This window comes from Phasianus colchicus, chromosome 5, assembly GCF_987193195.1.
Source record: "Phasianus colchicus chromosome 5, bPhaCol1.hap1.1, whole genome shotgun sequence".
In the NCBI taxonomy this organism is placed as follows: Eukaryota; Metazoa; Chordata; class Aves; order Galliformes; family Phasianidae; genus Phasianus; species Phasianus colchicus.
This window is the reverse complement of record NC_143440.1, coordinates 23,811,124-23,830,880: the sequence shown is the minus strand read 5'-3', so window position 1 is coordinate 23,830,880 and position 19,757 is coordinate 23,811,124. Positions and strand designations below refer to the sequence as shown.

The window sequence follows — 19,757 nt, the reverse complement described above, 5'->3', positions numbered from 1 at the left end:
AAAATTCCTCTTACTTACCTTATTTCTAAGCAATCTTGTTTCAGAGGTTGGGTCATTCCTAGATTTGAGACCTCATCCTTTACCACAAGAAACAGAAGTAGACTTTTCTTTTCTTAAATGTATTGTTTTCATTAAATGGAAGATGAGATTCCTAAACATTTTTCTTGTGTGTTCTTGATTCAGGAAGTTCAGATTCAGAAAAGCATCAAATACTGTGAAACTTCCAATAAAACCCTAAGAGGTACCAACACTTTGCACACACGAATGTACAATACTGCAGCTCGTACATTGATTGTGCTCTTTTTTCTTGAACTGAGACCTCAGGCAGTGACAAGAACACAAGTTTCACAGGCAACAACAAATTCAAACCTGAGAAAATTTTACACCTTTTGTATTTTTTATTACATTTATTTCCTTCCCACATATGCAAGGAAAGTCACCACATCCTTTGCTCTCTGGATGCTAGAGATCTGCAGTAACACGTCTGCAGTGTTTCCCGGATCCTCAGCATTTCACTACATTGCCCCGCCCCTGCCCCAAAACTACCTCATGCTTTATACTTAAGTCAAACACCAACACAGGACACACACATACATTCCTGTACAGACTTTTCTATGGATAAATGACAGACACAGCAATGGCCCTGCAGTTAGAGCACAAGCGTGCAGCATAAAGAAAGCACTGTACACATGATAGCATGCTCAAAGTAGAGGACTATATCCAAAGAGGAGCTATACCCAAGTTCGTGGCACCCTGGCTTTTCTTGTGCTCCTTTCACATCCACATTTAATTTTCTGACCCTTGGAGTGAGCTGGCACCTGGGAGCCGCTTTGGCTGAGGCTCTGAATAGATCAGGAAGCCTGTGAAGGTGATGTACTTGCCATGGTTGCTGTAGGCACCATAGCCATCATGCTGATGGCTGTAGAGCCAGACGGTGTCCCCGTACTGCAAAGGCAGCATGATGCTCTGGCTCTGCATCTCCCGCCTCTTGGAGTGGTTGTCATCATAGATCATGGCCTGCACCTCATTGTGGTTCTTCATAAGTTTCACTGACATAGTCTTAAAGGGCATTTTGCCAATGGTGAAGGAGAAATAGTACGCACCAGGTATACGGCATGAGAAGATGCCAGTGGAGGAATTGAAATCTTTCCCAATATTCACAAACTCTGTGTCAAATGTGATTGGCTCATGCTGGGTTTGCTTGCCATCTGTGCCCAGGAGACTTTGTGAGCGGGCGACAGAAAATGCAGAGCGAGGGTCTTGTTCCTTCTTAGGCTGATCGGATAACATATGTTGCTGAGAAGCTACATTCAGCTCTCCTGGAAGTTTCTGAACATTGTGACGGTGAGGCCCCAGTTCTTGAGAACTGAGAGCGTTCTGGAAGAAGGCAGAAGTGTCTGGATAGATCAGATAGCCATTGAAAGTTGTATAGGGGCCTACATTGCTGTAAAGAGCATACTTTGGATCTCCATGTAAACGCAGCCAGACAGTGTCACCATAGTCAAGCTGCAGCATGGCACTCTGGCTGGCTACCTTCCGTTCCTTGCGGTGATGTTCATCATACACAATCACTTGCACCTCATTCTTGTTTCTCATCAGCATGACAGACAAGTTTTTCTTTGGGTATTTCCCAACTGTGAATGAGAAGTAGTAGGCTCCAGGAATACGACACCGAAACAACCCGGTCTTGGGATCAAAGTCATTGCCAATGTTCACATACACTTTGTCAAAGGTAATGACCATCTCAGAGCTCCCTTCCATGCTGCTGGTTCTGGCCACTGAGAAAGCAGAGCGAAATTCAGTATTGCTGTCTACTGGGAAGCCATCTATAGGCATTAAAATCACACACCAGAGGAAGCCAAACAGAATCTGAACCTTCAGTGCCATCATTGTATCTGAAAAGAAGAAGAACCATATTTTAGCAGGAATCATATTTCCAGTTTGTACTTCATATGAAACTCAGATCTGAATCCTGCTAAGTAGGCATCAAATTCTATGTAGAATACTAAGAAGTTTTTAAGGTGTTCTCTAATCAGTGTATGGGATCTCAGTCGTACCCCAACAGCATTTTGATATTTTCCCAGTGACCTTTTTTTTTTCCTGTACTTGTAGGAAGAAAAAGAATCTTCTTCTCTGAAAGCCTCACTATCCTATAGTTTGTTTGCAGAACACTGAGCAGCTCACACTGCAGAGGGATCTCAGATTTTGGTGGGGCTTTGCCAGAGCTCTATTCTGTAGCACTTTTATTCATAAAACGAAGGATGAAAGCAAGCCCTAGGCACGCCTTGTATTATGCAACTGAGATACAGCTGAAGGGCAAGGAGAAGAGGACATTCATTCTAGAGGTTCCCATGCAGATCACTGCAGCAGCTGTTTCACAGGATGCAGAAGCTAGAAGCCAAAACGGTTAAGGCCTGTTATTCAGACAGACTTCATTGTGGATCTGCAAAGAATGTAAAGAAACTAGAAGAAGAAAGGTTGCTTAGGGAGGAAGGAAGATGTGGAGAAAGTGAATAAAATGAAAAAAGAGAAGGAAAGGCAGGTCTCCCAAATTATAGAATTCCTCAGTGAGAACTTAAATACAAGAAACAAGGAAACAATTCACTATCCAGAGAATAGACCAGAGAGAAAAATGCTCTCCGACCCTTAAAAAAGAGGGATAAGTTAGAAGCTAATGGGATTTTCTGCCTCTACTTTCTATGGTTTTGTATTTTTGGATTGATGCCAAAAGTCATCTATTAGCGCTTTCAGGCTGAAAACAAAACTGCCAGTCATTCCAGTGAGAAGCTTCTCCCTCTGTCACCTCTCTGTGCTTATTAAAATATCATTTGGGCTGGGAAGCAACTGCCTGGTTTGCAGTCTGCCCCCATCTGCCACCCTAGATCTGGTGCCTTGCCAGCCAGCAAACAATGAATTCACAGACTGGCAGAAGAGGAGCAAAACATGCCACTCATAGGGGAGGGGTGAAAACAAATCCTGAATTATAAAGGATATAGGGGTAAACATTTGAAAAAACTAGGGGATGACATAGTAATAGAAGTAAAGCAGATGGAATCCAAGTAGACCGTGAGGTGGTAATGGGATCCTCTTCTGGCAAGATGTGATACTTACATCTCTCACAAATGGGAATTCAGTTTGACTTACAGTTCCTGCTCCTTCATACTAGAGAATAAAACTGAAATCTGAATTGCAGCCCTAGTAGATGCTGTCCTCCATGCCTCCATACTCTGAATGATTTTACCTTCAGCTGCTTCTCCTGAACACATCACACCCATGGAACCCTATGGGCAGACTGAAGAGTATTGAAAGAGATCACTTTTGTATCAAGGACACTCCATCATCTTTGAAAGGTCATGGAGATTAAACGTGGTTCCTGGTGACCAGAGAAAGGCAAATGTTGCACTCATCTTCACAAAGGGCAAGAGAGACAATGTGAGGATCTACAAGCTTTTTGGCCAGTTAGCTCCTCACTTTGCTTCCTGGAAAAATCACAGAGCATGTCTTCCTATGAACAGGTGCTGGAAAGACAAAGGATGTGACTGAGAGTGCTCAGCATGGATTGATCAGGAGTAGCTCATGCTTAATCACGCTGACTACTTTCTGCCATAAAATGACTAACCTTACCTGTGACACTTAGAAGAAACTAACCAGCTGTCTGTCTGACAGATAATCTCATGTCCAGCAAATGAATTTAACTGCCAAGTATACGCTTCCATGCTGTCTTTATTTTTCCTCACTTTGTCTTTTAGTTTGTGAGCTCAGCTTGTGACTCTCTTCCCATGTCTGTGCTGCATTTGATCACTTCTGGAGTTTAAACAATACTAATAGGCCCTAACATCTCACCAATAACTAAATGCCAAACAGTCACACTGTGAACTTAGCCCCTGGTTCTGCAGAACTGTTTTTGTAGAGTGAAGTGCTACATCTAGCAGGGCAGGCTCATTTCAGCTTTCAGCTTAGTAAACCAGTCCCTAAGGGCAAGCTTGTAAGGGCTGTTAGATGTTTCTGATTCATGCTCATTCACTGTTATTCCAATGATCACCCTAGTGTGGCCACATGGAGAAGCAGGCAGACTGTGACATTGTTGCATGCTCTTGAGGCAAGAATTGACAGTAAAGAATTTAACACAGATGTTTTTAGTTGGGGAATTTACCACAGGCAGGACGCTGCTGGCTAAACTCAAAAAGACATAACAGTTTAATGAACTCTATAGTGAATCTGACCTTATTTTCCTTCAAATGACCACTATTCTTGTTTCTATCCCAAAGCTAATTTCTCTGTATTAAGGTCACTCTGAAAGCAGACAGCTCACTCACTTACAATTGCACAGACTCTCTGCTGCTGCAGAGTCCCCTGTTTTTAGCTCTTCCCAATAACTTACTGTCAAGTCATTTAAATAAAGTAGTTAATTATGCTGTGTTTCCATTAACAAATTGTTTCCTTGACAGCTTCCACTCACCATTTTCAGGACTACTTAGGTTCTTTATCTATTTAAAATAATTTAGAAAGTATCTAATAACTGCCTCTCACATTAAACCAATCTAAGAATAATTTGCCAGTCATTAAGAAAGCTTGGTTAGCTAGAAGGCTGCCATAAACAAATGCAACTTGCAAAATCCTTGGACTTGAGTATTAGCATATTAAATGCAAGATAAACCTTCCAAAATGCTCTAGCAAAGGAAAAAGAGACACAAATCTTTTCCTGTAGTACCATTAGGGACATAAGGCTGGTCGTGGACACTGCAGTGGAGCCTTGTATTCTTGCTATTGCATAGATTTTGAAACTGCAGAGTGAAGTGAGAGACCCAGGCCAGAAGCAGAAAGTGGGTCACATATGTGGCATACACAGGAGCTGTGTTATTCTCATTACATTTGTGTACGAATCAGGGTACTTTGTCTGCTGCCCTACCATTCCTTTTTATGATAGTACCTACGGTGTTAGCACAGAAGTATACAATGAAGCTAAGCAGATCCAAGAGATAGCAAGATATGCTGATGCCTTTGCATCAGGGAGCACCAACAGGGGACAGCAGCCTGCTGGGAAGAAGACAAGAAACTAATTTTGGAATAGAAGGCACAAAACATACGATGTTCTCAAAGGCACTGACATTAAATTAATGACCTGAAAAGAAGGGATTAAAATGGTAGTGACTCACATAGCAAGACAAGAGTTGCAAATCTTTTTTTGAAAGTAAAGAGATAGAATTCAAAATTTGCATGACCCAGGAAACATTAATAGCTTTGTGCTAGCTGGAGGTGAGTTTTCTGTCCTGGAACTGAATCAATTTACGAGTGGAAAGACAATTACCCTTATTCTTCTGATGAAATCCATGGATTTTAGAAAAGTACTTTCAATAATAGAAAGGTCACCTCATTTCTAGTTGAGTAGGCCAGGTCTTCTTGCAAAACTCCCGAGGCTTGTCTTTTTATTGCAAAACATTAATGAGCCAGATTCCCTACACCTACCTTAGGCAAGAGTCCTTTAATTTCATAAGATCATAATATCACTGAAGAATGGGTTACAAAAGCAAAGTGATGCACTTGGATTCACTGTTAGTAAAAGTTCATGAAATCCTGTGAGCAGCAAGAGCAAATCCCTGTTCTTCTTAGCTCCTGCTCTAATAGAAAAGGACAGTTACAAATGTTTGAATTATTTCAATCAGTGAAAGCTTGTGTAATGAACAGCCTTCTTGGACTAGTGTTAGCAAGAATTTTTTCCCAGATACCACATACTGTCTGCTCCACTCATTGGATACAGTTTAAGAGCATCACTTCTTCCAACATCAAGGAGAAATTACATGTAGCAGATCCTCAAATGCAAAGTAAGTATAAAGAGTACTGTATGACAAACCCAGGGATTCAACTTTTGGCTTTCAGCTTTCTCTGCTTTTGATGAATGTGTTTTTTGAACTCTGGATCAATCCAGAGAGGTGAACACACTGAAGCATGTTGGGATGCTTTCTGGAAATTACAAACCGCTCTCTGAATCACAGAACTGTATGGCACTAATACAGAAAGCATTTCATTTTACATGTTTCCTTGAGACAGCGGAGTCTGTCAGCATAGTAACACAGTTTGTGTGCACTGAAAGATCTGTGGAGAGACAAAAATTCTTTTGAAATGCCTCAACTCCAGTCATACTAAGGAAAACAAAATGGAGAGACTGTTTTTTGGCAGAATCTTCTAATATTAGCCTGCATTTTAGAATATTAATTAAACCTGCTAAATTTCAGCTGAAGCTCCAATAACTGTGTAAGCTAAAACGATGATATATAAGATGATATATATGCACTGATCAAAATAGAAACATGATATTTATGATATTAACTTTTTTATTCCTGTAACAACTTTCAGGGAAATTTGCAGTGCCAAGGTGGCATACTCATTTTGATTACTATGCATATGTAAGGATATATTAATTTAGACAGGCAAAGTGGTGTTTCAGTAGAGAAGGCTGAATATACTCTAAGTGGGAGACATCACATATTCTTAACTAACCAGTACTTTAAAATGTAATACAGATTGGTTACACTTTTTTTAATGAACAAATTACACAAGTCCAACCCTACACCACATACATAATCCTCAAGTAAACAAGATTATAAAAAACAAAACATAAAGCAAAGAAACATACTTCAACACTGATCTGAAGTAAAAAAAGAAAACAGAACATTTGAGTTTAATCTGTGGTTCATAAAATGTGTTGAATTCTACAAAGTTGTTCTGCACTTGCAGTTAAACAGACTGTTACTAAACTGCCACTGAAACAGTTAGTAGTAAAAAAAAGAAGATACTGCTGAGAATGAGCTCAGAGATAAAAGGTTTATGTGAAAACACAGGCCAGAGAAGATTGAAAACCACTGCCTGAGAAATCCAGAAGATTCTGTTGCTGTACAATGTTTATTTAAAACTTCTACCTTTAGGTAAAAAACACTGAGACCATTTCAACAGCAGGAATTTTTGCATGGATCCAGTTACAGTTACAGTAATGTCAAAGTTGAACCACATTTGGGCTATCCATGCCCAAACCTAGCTTCTATTTTTAGCCTGATTTACGTGTGCACCAGAGATGCTGGGCCTGTAGAATAAGGCTTTGTTGAAGCAACCCATTTCTCAGGGAGGAGCCAGACTCCTGCATCAGGAAGATCACAGTAGCATCAAGGATTAATCAAGACAGGTCTGCCTGGAATACCAGGAACACTTTCGTAGGTGAAAAAATGTAACTCACTTTGACAATTTTACATTAAACTTCTTACCTTTTTAAAATTAAGATATTTAAACCACAGAAGTGAAGAAGCTGAGAGCCTGCTAAACTGCACATTGCTGGACTCTGTAGAAGAACATCACATACAAAGGTGCAGTAAACAGAAGTGCCATTTTGACTTTCTCTACTTCACACATATTTTATGTTACTCTTTCTTATTGAAGACTGTTGTACAAGAGACCATGGAGATACGAGAATGAGATACTGGAAACTATGGTGTCATCTCAAAGCTTGTTCTCTGTCCACTCCGTAATGGTTTTATGTTCTCGATTTACTTTCCGTGAGTCTGTGCTCTTATACCTCCTATCAGCTAGATTTAGTATAATTACCAGCCAAGTAAGGTCCTATTAAACAAACAAACTGGAAAAAAAAAAAAAAAGAAAAAAAAAGGAACAAGTCTTCAGTTTTTCTTCTCTTTCTCTCTCTTGCTTTTGTGGGCACACAAGTCTCATTTTTCCTTGAACTCTGTGCCTACATTAGTCCCTTCCAACTTCCCTACGCAACAGAACGTTGCTCTCTAGTCACTGCTCTAAGACCTAACACTGGGTAAAAGTAAGAGGGGATATGTTGGTTCTTGCTGGTTGATCACTGCATTAGAAGTTAGGATGAGCTTGTAGAGTCTGATAATTATCCCCTAAGGACACTAATGGATAGCTGAATGTCAGCTAGCATTACATGCAAAGACAATGAAATGTGCTTTGGTATCCTAGTCATGTCTCAGCTCACTGACTGCTAATAGTTTATTCAGCAATGCAGCAGAAGATGTTTACAAGCTGGGTCTCCCTCTTGATTACTCGCAGTTACGAAAAAACTTTCAGACTGGATAAGATTCAGTTCCCTCTGCTTGATAGATCAACTTGTAATGCTATGTTTCATCTATGCAAACATAATTGCTTTGGTCTTTTATCCACTGAAGGCTGCACTATAGCACACTTTGGGATAATATCACATACTATTGACTAGTATTTTCTGACAGCAGGCTTCACAAATCCGTCTGAAAAAAAAAAATCATACACTGGCATATTTGTCTACAAGAATGATGCTTTCCCTGAGATATTTGGTTTTTTTCTTTTTTTCTTTTTCTTTTCTTGACAGGTAAGGTAGAAAAGCATGCTGTCTTTTAACATCTGCCTTTACACTCATCCAAAGAAATCACCTTCATTTCTTTTCATGCCCTGCTGTTTTATTACTGAGAAGCTACTCAGAGAACACTGTGAATTGCACTGCAGTGCTGCTCTTTGCTGCCAACATTCTGCAACATCTCAATTTGGAAATTCACTGAGCTCTGGTTTAGTGAAGAAGGTGATCGAAGGCATTAAGATCTATGTATCTCCATGAGCATTACTGCTATCTCTGCTCTTTTTTTCTGCTCCTGCTTTTCCTGGGTCAAGATAGAGCTGAGCTAGAGAGCTGAGAAGAAACAATCATGCATTCAGCAATAAGCAGAGCCCAGTATTACTCAAAGATGAAAATTCTGCCCTGTCAATGAAGTCCTGCAGTATGCATAATGCCCTTTAATATTAGTTGCTTTATTGAATAAGACTTGCCACGCTCTAGGTACAGTAGCATTCATGTCTATGGAGACATAGTAAAAAGTAGCATAGTTAGTCACATCTGTTAATGTTGATCTCCTCACAATCAGAAGTGCGTAGCTCCCCACTTTCAGTGGTTGTTCCTGACAAATCTCTTGCAATGACATCTCTCTGGGGAATGCCTATAGATAGCTGGAACCTGAGCCCTTTCAACTTTTTATCCATTTAACCCAGCATGTGGCTGAGCATCACACGTTGTTCATTCATACCCCTCCATTCCTAATGAGATGGGGAAGAGAATGGGAAAAAATGCAAAACACATGGATTGAGATAAAATAATTTACTAAAATAGAGAAAAGGATAATAGTTATGACTATATATAAATATATATACTAGCAATTGCTCACCATCTCCCAGCCAAAGCCCAGCTAGCCCCTTGAGCAGTGCAAGAGCATGAGATGAACTCCCACCTCCTTCAAAATTCCTTCTGCATGATGTCATACGGTATGGAATATTGCTTTGGCCAGTCTAGGTACGTCCTAATCCTGTTCCCCAACAGTTCCTTGGGTCCTCTGCTGACAGTGGCCTGTCAGCAACTGCTTAGCAGCAACTATAAACATCAGTGTGTTATCAATACTGTTTTTCTTCTAGAACCAAAAACATAGCATTGTGCCAGACACTCTGGAGAAAATGATTCCACTGCTGCTGAAAGACACCATTTTACTAAAAACTACCTCTCAGAAGGTTTTATCTGGTACAAATGAGACACCACAGGACTATGAATTAATCATTGATATCTTCAGGAAAACACAAGTTCTTGCTTCCCCCTTTAAAACACTGAGCATATTTTAGTCCATGGATTTAACCTGTTTCTCATCTTGTTCAGCAGGAAGCTACTAAGTTCCTCCCTTAAACCATTTACAATTCAAGTTTTCTCAAATGTGCCTTTGAAATTGGATTTTTTCCGTGAAAATATGACACAGAAGTGCTGCTGACCAAAAGGCAGAATGTACTGCCCTGGATGTTGGATCAGAAAGAGGCATTTTCTGTGCAATATCCCCAACACGTATGTAATTTTGCAAAGCTTTCTCCTTACCTGCTTTCTGGCTTTGCACTGTTTCCAGTATTTAAAGAGAGCTTATCAGCTCCTAATGGCAGCAGAAATGCTTGTCTGACTATTTCTGTAGAAGTCCATCTGTACTAGGAAACTGCTGGTAAAAGGCTTTGGCATTACCATGAAAAAGCGCTGCTGGACACTGCTGTTCACTCATCAGTTCCTCATTCACACAGAGAAAGCACTCAGTGCCTGTCAAGTGCTCACAGATTCCAGCCTCATCTGTGCAACCAGCCTGTTTCTTCTTAGGCAAAATTGCCCTTGCCAGCTTGAAGCTGTTGCCTTTGATTCTTGCTTATAGGAAATGAATTTTGCTAAAATACTAAAGAAATGACTGCAACAGCACACTGGAAGTATGCAGGTTGCTCCAAAAGTAACATCTCCTATTTATTTCCATGGAAACTACAACAGATACAAAAAGCATAATAATGCTGTTTAATAGTGCAAATGGTCGGCCACAAAACACTATTTTTTAACACAATCACCACCATTAGTCATGCATTTTCATCAGTAATGAACAAGAGCCTACATGCCGCACTTGTAAAAATCTGCACCAGAGGGACGTGACCCTCTGTTTCACAGCTCCTATGATAGCATCACTGCTAGGAAATCATTGTCCATGCAGTCCATCTTTCATTAGCCTGAACAGATGAGAGCCAGAAGGCACCAAATCCAGACTATACAATGTTTGCTTGTGGCTGGACAGCCCAGCCAAGACTGGCAATGTGCTCCACAGTCTTTAGACTGATGTGGGGCTTGGTGTTATTGTGTTCCAAGAGAAAGGTTGTCTTCTTTTCTATAGCCTGACTCTGGAAGTTTGAGCCTTCACCTTAGACAGTGTAGTAATGTAATGGTTGGAGCTGATTTGTCCAGGTTCCAGGAAATACAGAAGGACTACTCCTTTCCTTTCCCAAAATCATAGAATCACTAAGGTTGGAGAAGACCCACAGGATCATCCAGTCCAACCATTCACCCATCACCAATGGTTCTCGCTAAACCACGTCCCTCAACACAACATCCAAACGTTCCTTGAACACCTCCAGGGCCGGTAACTCCACCACCTCTCTGGGCAGCCCATTCCAGCGCCCAACCACCCTTTCAGAGAAGTAGTATTTCCTAATGTCCAGCCTGAACCTTCCGTGGCACAGCTTGAAGCCATTCCCTCTAGTCCTATCACTAGTCACACAAGAGAAGAGGCTGACCCCTAGCTCACTACAACCTCCCTTCAGGTAGTTACAGAGAGCAATAAGGTGTCCCCTGAGCCTCCTCTTCTCCAGACTGAACAATCCCAGCTTCCTCAGCCACTCCTCGTAAGACCTGTGCTCCAGACCCCTCACCAGCTTAGTTGCCCTTCTCTGAACACGCTCCAGGGCCTCGATGTCTTTCTTACAGTGAGGGGCCCAGGACTGGACACAGTACTCGAGGTGCAGCCTCACCAGTGCTAAGTACAGGGGGACAATTACTTCCCTGTTCCTGCTGGTCACACTATTTCTGATACAAGCCAGGATGCCATTGGCCTTCTTGGCCACCTGGGCACACTGCTGGCTCATGTTCAGTCTAGTATCACTCAACACCCCCAGGTCCATTTCCTCAACACAATCTTCCAGCAACTCTGCCCCAAGCCTGTAGTGTTGCCTGGGGTTATTGTGGCCAAAGTGCAGGACCCGGCATTTGGTCTTGTTGAATCTCATTCCATTGGCTTCAGCCCAGCTATCCAGCCTATCCAGATCCCTCTGTAGGGCCTCGCTACCCGCAGGCAGATTGACACTTCCAGCCAGGTTGGTGTCATCTGCAAACTTACTGAGGGTGCACTCAATGCCCTCATCCAGGTCATCAATAAAGATATTAAACAGGACAGGCCCCAGCATCAACCCCTGGGGAACTCCACTCGTAACCAGTCGCCAGCTGGACTTAACTCCATTCACCATCACTCTCTGGGCCCAGCTCTTCAGCCAGTTCCTTACACATCCAAGAGCGTACCTGTCCAAGCCACGGACTGCCAGCTTCTGTAGGAGAATGCTGTGGGAGACAGTGTCAAAGGCTTTCCTGAAGTCTAGGTAAACTACATCAACTTTCCCTCATCCACCAGGCGGGTCACTATGTCATAGAAGGAGATCAGGTTGGTCAAGTAGGACCTGCCCTTCGTGAACGCATGCTGGCTAGGCCTGATTCCCTGGTTGTCCCACACATGCCGCATGATCTCCCTCAAGACAATCTGCTCCATAATCTTCCCTGGTACCGAGGTCAGGCTAACAGGCCTGTAGCTGCCCGGATCCTCCCTGCAGCCCTTCTTGTAGATGGGAATCACATTGGCAAGCCTCCAGTTGTCTGGGACCTCACCCGTCAACAAGAAGCACTGATAGATGATGGAAAGTGGCTTGGCTATCACCTCCGCCAGTTCCCTCAGCACTCTCGGGTGAATCTCATCCAGTCCCATGGACTTGTGGCAGTCCAGTTGGAGTAGCAGGTCTCTGACTGTTTCCTCCTGAATTGTAGGGGGTTTAGTCTGCTCCCCAGCCAAGACTGCCAGGTCAGAGAGTCGAGAAACCTGAAGATAACTGGTCTGACTCTTAAAGACAGATGTAAAGAAGGCATTCAGAAACTCTGCCTTTTCCTTATCCTCAGTGGTCGCCCCATGATCAAAGAACCCAAAATTCTTGCATTTGCACCAGCCTCTCAGCCATGTGTTTATGCGATGGGTTTTCCTGGTCATTGCATTGTCTTTCCCTGCCACTGTAGGAATACCTGCAATTACTACTTGCATGCCTCCATTGTCAACTAACCTCCCCAGTCCCCTAAAATCATTTTTTATAGCCCTCAGGCTTCTGTCAGCAACCTCATCACTGCTGGCCTGAACTATCAATAATGGATAGTAATCAGAGGGGTGGATAAGACTAGGAAGTTTTCTAGAAATATCCCTGACCCGGAAAAGTGTCTACCACTTCACCCACTGAGAGCTGTGTCTTGAACTTATTCTTTGATGGGGAATTCCTGTGTCATTGCTCCATGGACTGTCAGTTTGACTCTGGCTCCTAGTGGTGACACCACATCTCGTCACTGGTAATGATGTGATTCAGGAAGCTGTCACCTTCAGCCTCACACTGGTTCAATAGGTCCTGACAAACTTGCACATGGTGTTCTTTCTATTCCTATTTGAGGATTCGTGGAACCCACCTGGAACAACCTTTGCAATATTCCAATATTGCCACCATCATTTACAACACTGAAGCTGATACGCAGCTCTGTACACAGTTCTCTGGTCATAATCCACTGATTCATACAGACAAGTTCATCAAGACTCTCTTCATTTCATGGTGTGAGAGTTGTGCATGGCTGTTCAGAATGTGACTTGTCTTTCACATCACTGTGTTGCTGAAACACACTACCCACTGCCTCACTGTGCTCATATCCATTGTTTAGACTCCATAAATGTTTGGCAAGCATCAATGTCAATGGCTCCTTCTAAGAGACCTCTGCATAAAGTTCTCCCTTCAAATGACAATTATCAACAGCTTCCAACAGCAGCCTACCACCTGCAGAACTCCCACCAGCATGTTCAGTTGTATTCTGAACAGCCTCTCACATTTCCTCCCAAGTTTCATTGAGAACAGTCCTTCCATCTTGTTGACTACTTCCACAAGTAAAAAGGTTTTATTATTAATATTATTTTTTTTACATTAGTTATCCTTTACTTCATTTCCTTCCAGAATCACCTTGTTAGAAAACTGAACAGATTTTAGAATCAGATCACTGCAAGCCTTCTTTTGAATACCCCTTCTGTCTCCTAAGTAAAGGCTATGTTGGGAAATCACTTTTACTCATGAAAAAAAAAAGAGAGAAGAAAACAGAGGAAATTGTGGGAGAAAACTCAGGCAAAGTAATGGGAATCACTGGTCAGTCCTTGGGTAGAGAGGACATGAATTTACTTTGAAATATCTGGGGCACCAAGTGATCAGCTTTCTACGTAACCCATTTTTCCTAATTTTTTAAGCAGCTATGAAAGATAGGGGCAGGGAGAGCAATCAGAACATTTTGTTTGTGCTCACATGTCCCACTGAAAATCAAAACATGAAAATTTAAAAAACATTATGGATCATTCCAGTGTAAGAGTGTTTAAATGACACCAGATTCTAATGCTAATATGTTACAGTTCACTGAGCAACAGCTTTCTAAAATCTCAGCCTAATTCTTCAGTTGTGCCTGGTCTTGTTCATTCAGCATGGAATCCTTCCAGCAGTTGCTTTGCAGCCTTTTAGTCCCAAAGAGTACCTGTTTTTGTGGAAAAGATTCCCTATTGACTGTTGGGTATAAATACAACTCCTTGCAGCATGGCTTTAACTCCTCTCAGAGCTTTTCTTTCGTCTGAGAGAAGACATATAAGAAAAGGAAAAATCCTTCTCTCCTTAGAGTATTAAAAAACTCTTTAGTTGGTCTCAAAACAAGTTCTATTCAGGATCTTATGTGCACTAGCTCATCACTACGGCATCCAAAAGAGACAGTCACTGCTCTCTTCTTTCCACCTGTCTCCTCATAGAGTATTTTTCATCATGCACAAGGGAATGTCCCATTCTATTAAACAGTGTGTGTTAAACTATGAATATTACAGGACCTAGATTTTATCTCCCCGAAGAGACATCTAAGATCAAATGTAGAACTTTGTTTTATTTTATTCCTGTTCTGAATTCTAATATTTTACTTCATCGCTAAAAAAAATCATTTTTGGACAAGGGTATTTCATTCAAGGAGTAATATACTAGAAGACCTTGTTCTTTCAGTTCTGATCATTTTGTTAGCTGCTAATCCTCGCTGATTTTTCTTCTTCAATATCACTGATTTCAGCATTCAAATTCAGGTAAGCATCTGTTTCAGTGAAATCAGAATGCCCTGTTCTGTATAATTTCTCTAAAACGAGCTCTTTAAGCCATTTTCTAGTATACTCTTATTTTTCTTCCAGGTTCTTTTCAGAAAGAGCAACACTGTATTCCAGGGGCTGCGTTACCTTTGGTTATTCTACAAATGTTAGCAAAATAGTCCCAGGCAGCTTTTATTTCCTTTACGTGAAATGAAATGTGCTACTTTCAAAAAACATTAGAAGAATACATATAGAAGTGAACTAAAGAAGTTATATAGTCCAACGTACGCTCCCCAGGGAGGACCTAGTCAAATCACATTCTCCAGAGATAATTTTCTAATATGTTCATAAAATGACTGAACAACCCCCCCCAAACTCAATATTCATCAGTTCTCTTATCCCAGGTCCAAGAAAATTACCTCTACCGTCTAAAACAATATATTTTTTTTCTGCTACTTTGTGCTTCCTATTCAATCCACCATGCACCATTCTCTTCTATTTTATATCTGAAGGTACTCCCCTGGCAGCTCGCTGGTCTTTGGGATAAATAATTTAAATTTTTTCAAATCTTCTTGCAATTTACATTTTCCCAGACCTATGAAGAGTTCTGCTGCCCCTGTCCGCAGTTTCCAATTGAATCGCACCCGTCTCTACGTGTAGTAACCAAAACTTCACCAAGCCTTCAAAGTGAACTTTTAGCAACACTGGAAAGAGCAGGAGAATTGCTTCATTTCTTTCAGGCTATATGTCTTTTATATTTCCTAGCAAGAAGTTTGCCTTCATTTGCAACAGCACGACACTGACTCATGTTCAGCTTGTGATCTGTCACAACACTTTCTTTTTCTGCAGTTCTTTTCTGCAGTTGCAACATAGTCATTTGCTTCTCTCTTGCACTTATACAGTTGGTTAATTCTGCCCTGGTGCAGCACCTTCTTGTTATCCCTACAAAATTTCACCCCATTCTTTTTTCTTGTCTTAGCCAAATGTCATTTACTTATTCTTTTTATTCATGTCCAGGTCAACTAAGAAAACACTGAAGAAAAGCAGATCCAGAACACACTGACACAGCTAGCATATCTGTCTTAAGCAGCCTGTGGCCCAACTGAAGGATTGGCACAGACTAAAAGCAAACAGTATGAGCTCTGAATCTTTGAATATTATTTAAGGAATATCTTCCTGTTCAGAAAATAATTTTTTCCCTATTTATAGCCTTCACCTGCTACCCTCTGAACCCCACTGAAGCAAATATTTACATTAATGATCCAGAACCTCAAATTTAATTTAAATCTCTCATCCATGCCACAAAAAATCTTCTAATGTGTAAAAATGTGTAAAAACAAAAGACAACTCTGTTAGAACCTGCTGGAAAGAATGAATGGGAAAGATGTTGCCAGTTCTCTTCACAGATTTAGGGATGTATTCAAAATGTCATAATTTACTGCATTTACTTTGAGTTAAACTAGCAGTTCACAAGGGAAGGGATGCATTGAGGCATTTAAAAGATTTTCATCAGCTAAATATTTTCTTTGCACCTGCCCTTAACCAAAGCACTGCAGGTTCCTTCTTCAGAGCTCAAACACCAGTCACAACACTCATGAATAGGCATATAATAAAACACAAACCTTAGTGTACATGGGCATAAAGAGGACCTGGTTTTCCTCCTGACAGCAGTGGCTCAAATCTCTCAACTGGTTCCAGCTCCCATTTCAGTAACTGCTTCCAGAGCTTCCCCAGATTCTTGTACCCAATATGACAGTTTTCCTGATGGTGTTGCTGAATCCCCGACAACAAAAAATATACATGAAATGGATTAACCAGCTGAAGAGTGAAGAAGAAGAAACAGGACTTTATGAATCTGTACTGTTTGCCAGTGGAGCTCTAGTAATCAATTATTAGCCTCAGGAGTGGCCACTTACTGCTCTAATCTGTGATCAGCTCCTGATTCTGACTGGGCTATCTCTGCTGGAAACCTCAGACCTTTGATTAGAGGCAGCAGGAATTCCTCCTTTGTTCTCTAACCTGTCTGGAGGATGTATGCATCTAGAGAGAGGCTTTACCAAAACAAGAAATCACTCGGGGGGAAAAAGGTGATTGAAAGGGAGACAGCAGCACAGCATTTGCGCATTACTGACTTAGCTCATTTGAACATCAGGAAAATTCCGTTTCTTGGCAAAGGTAAAGATTCAGGAAATCTGAAAGGAAAACTTAAGTCCTCATTTATCTGTGCTTGGATATCCTGGACAATGGGATCTATCAAATCAGAAAGAAAGAGCTAAAGCTTTTCAGCTCTGCTGAGTGAAACCTGGAGTCAGTCAGGCAGATTCTTTTAGTAAAGCACGGCAAACTATCAAATACCAAGCATTAATGTCTTCCAAGGCAGTATAAAGATGCAATGCTTCAGACTAGTCAATAAGATGTAATACTAATGCAAGTTGAAACTTCATTCTCCTTAACTACGCATCTTTGAGTAAAATGTACACTTCATGCTTTGGGAAGTGAAAAAGAATGGGTGAGCGGGAGAGTTCAAGAGTAAAACCTACCAGATCCTAATATCTGACTTCAAATGCTGGTAACAAAGCCCCAGACTTTAGTATTTTTAAGACTCTAACATTTCAATCTAATCTCATTTTAATCTCATGCCTTAGAGTCAAAGTAGTGATGGACATCTTGTAGGAGAGTTCTCTCAGCTGAGAATATTCTCCGGGGTACTTCCCATCTTGGAAATGCATCGTTGCTATCAGATTTGTTTGTTTCAGTGCTCTCTGCCATAACTAACCAGAAGAATGTAAAATTTTAGCAGGATGACTAAAGATCACTGCATGTTCACTGTTGTATTAGCACTAGCCTCTTTTGGTCTTCACATTCTTGGGTGCTATGCACAGAAGATGCAAAGTTACCTCAGCTCTCTACAGCTCAGGCACACAGAATTTCTCTTTATGTCTGTGTCCATCCAGATTACTGTCTGTTATACAAATGAGAATTCCAAAAACCAGAGATCAATTAGCCTTGCTGCTAATTGAAAATTTGTCTACTATTGAAAAAGAGAATATGAGCACTGCTTGACTGCAGGTCACAGCTATATTTCAACAAGTAAGGCCACTGGCCTCTGTGGGTCAATCTAGCCTACTGTACTTAGAAAATATGAATGGTTCTCCATTTATCAATGAGTATTATCTGGAGAACATGACAAAATGAACAGATGATCACATTAGTAAAACACAAATAACCATAATGAGATTCCAAGTTTTGTCGCCAAATCTCTGTTTCCAATGTATTTAATTTCTGAACCCGTTTCTTCATCAGCAAAATAGCAAATGTCAACCACATGGACGACTTTTCTGATTTAAACCAATGCCATGCTGAAGCTACAGGTTCTCCCTTACAGAGACCAAAAGTACTTTTGTGGCATTAACTCTCTGAGACAGAAAATACAAAACATATTTCCAGATCCTTGTCCACTAGCCATTCAAGTACTCTGGCTTCAGCTTTATTGCAGCTTTCTAGAGGTGAACAGAGGGAATGCAGAGGGTAATGCGCCCTACTGGGAATCCTCACTCTTCCCTGACATACATTTTACTGCTATAAATTAACCCTTAAGAATGGCTACATGAGCAAACAGCTGCTGTGCGCTTAGACAGGATCACAGACTCAATGGCAAAGTATTTCAAAGTCTTGTTACACATCATCTCCCTGGAGAAGAGAAGCTGCAGAAGGTTGCAATAGCATCAGAATGAATAATTGAAGCAAGGCTCATTCAGTATGTGCATAATGAAGGGTCACAACGCTGCCTCCCAGCCAGCTGGCAGAGCAGAAACTCACCGAATGCCTGGTAGATACATCATCTGGGGATGCTGACCCACTTCCCCAGGAGCTTTGTGGGAGTGGGTTGAGGAGATGACATTGGGATCGTCAAATACACAGAGAACGATTGAGCTAGATTATTCGGTAGAGGACTGTATATAACAGAATCAGCTGCATACACCAGTCTTGGGAAAACCCATGGGACTTAGTTTCCCTAGGAAGCTAAAGCGTTATTTCCCATCTGAGAAACTGTCCCTCGGGACATTTTTAAGGACTCCCTTCCCTGTGACCGGCCTTCGGGGGATTCTCCAACCTAGGTTCCAAGCGGGGCCACGATTTCACGCCCGTCCCCATAAACTCTACCCATTTAATAAGAGCGGAAATTAGAAGAATAAAAATAAAATGAGGGAAAAGAGAGGGTGCTAATTCAGGCATTCCCCGCTAACCCGTTGGCCGGTCCAGCCTCTCCGTGGGGACGGAGAGGGACCGCAGCCCACCCTAGCGTCCCTCCGCGCCCGGCTCCCCGTGGTTCAGAGCCGGCAGCGCGTCCCGAGCGCCCGCCCTCGCGGGACGGACGGCCCCGCCGCCACCGCTCCGCGTGCCGGCCGCCCCCCGCGGGCTCCTCCGCGGAGCAGGCCCCCTCCCGTCGCCCCGTCCGGCCGAGGGGTCCCAGCCCCAGCCCCTTCCTCTCCAGCCGCAGCCCGGCCCCGGCGGCAACGGCTGTCCCGGCCCCGTACCTGCGGCCGCTGGCGGCGGTGGGCGGCGCGGGGATGGGCGCGGGGCCGCGGCGCTGCCTGCACACTGACAGCTCGGGAGCCGCGGCGGCGGCGCGGGGGCCGGGGTGGGGAGGGGGCTCGGGCACCCGCGGCTCCGGCGCCGAATCAGTGGCGGGAGGAGGGCCCGGGGGCGGGCGACAGAGGGGAGGGAACGGCGGCGGCGGCGGGGCGAGGGGTGCGGAGCCGCTGTCACGGCGGTGGCGGATCGGCCTCGGGAGGCGGCGCAGCCCGCGGGCCCCGGGGCGGGGGAGGAGGGAGAGCGCGGCGCCGGCGGGCGGCGGGGAGGGGCGGCGCCGTGAGGGGCAGGCCGGGATCCCCGCTTCTCTTCTCGGAGGAGAGGCGCTGGGATGGGGGCCGAGCGTGTGTGCTGAACGGGGAGCACCGTGCTCGGGTGGGCGTCTGGCGGAGAGCTGACGGA

The 19,757-nt window shown here is 42.9% G+C and overlaps 1 protein-coding gene across 7 annotated transcripts; it reads right to left on the bottom strand.

Moving 5' to 3' along the window:
* Positions 1-365: 365 nt before the first annotated feature.
* On the bottom strand, positions 366-19,458 carry C1QTNF4 (C1q and TNF related 4). 7 transcript variants are annotated; one of them, XM_090140850.1, is made up of 4 exons: positions 19,301-19,444; positions 16,385-16,535; positions 4,931-5,034; positions 366-1,895 (listed from the first exon to the last, which is right to left on the bottom strand). In XM_090140850.1, exon 4 carries the CDS (start codon positions 1,888-1,890, stop codon positions 787-789), a length of 1,104 nt encoding a protein of 367 aa, XP_089996976.1. In that variant the 5' UTR covers positions 1,891-1,895; positions 4,931-5,034; positions 16,385-16,535; positions 19,301-19,444; the 3' UTR covers positions 366-786. The 7 variants fall into 7 exon arrangements, with proteins under 7 accessions (XP_089996976.1, XP_089996975.1, XP_089996977.1 ...); XM_090140849.1 differs by having other exon boundaries at positions 4,935-5,034; positions 19,301-19,443; XM_090140851.1 differs by lacking the exon at positions 16,385-16,535 and having other exon boundaries at positions 19,301-19,426.
* Positions 19,459-19,757: the final 299 nt, after the last annotated feature.

Excerpts from the sequence above, each read along its gene's own strand:
- C1QTNF4 (XM_031593232.2), bottom strand. The coding sequence starts at position 1,890 with ATGATGGCACTGAAGGTTCAGATTCTGTTTGGCTTCCTCTGGTGTGTG.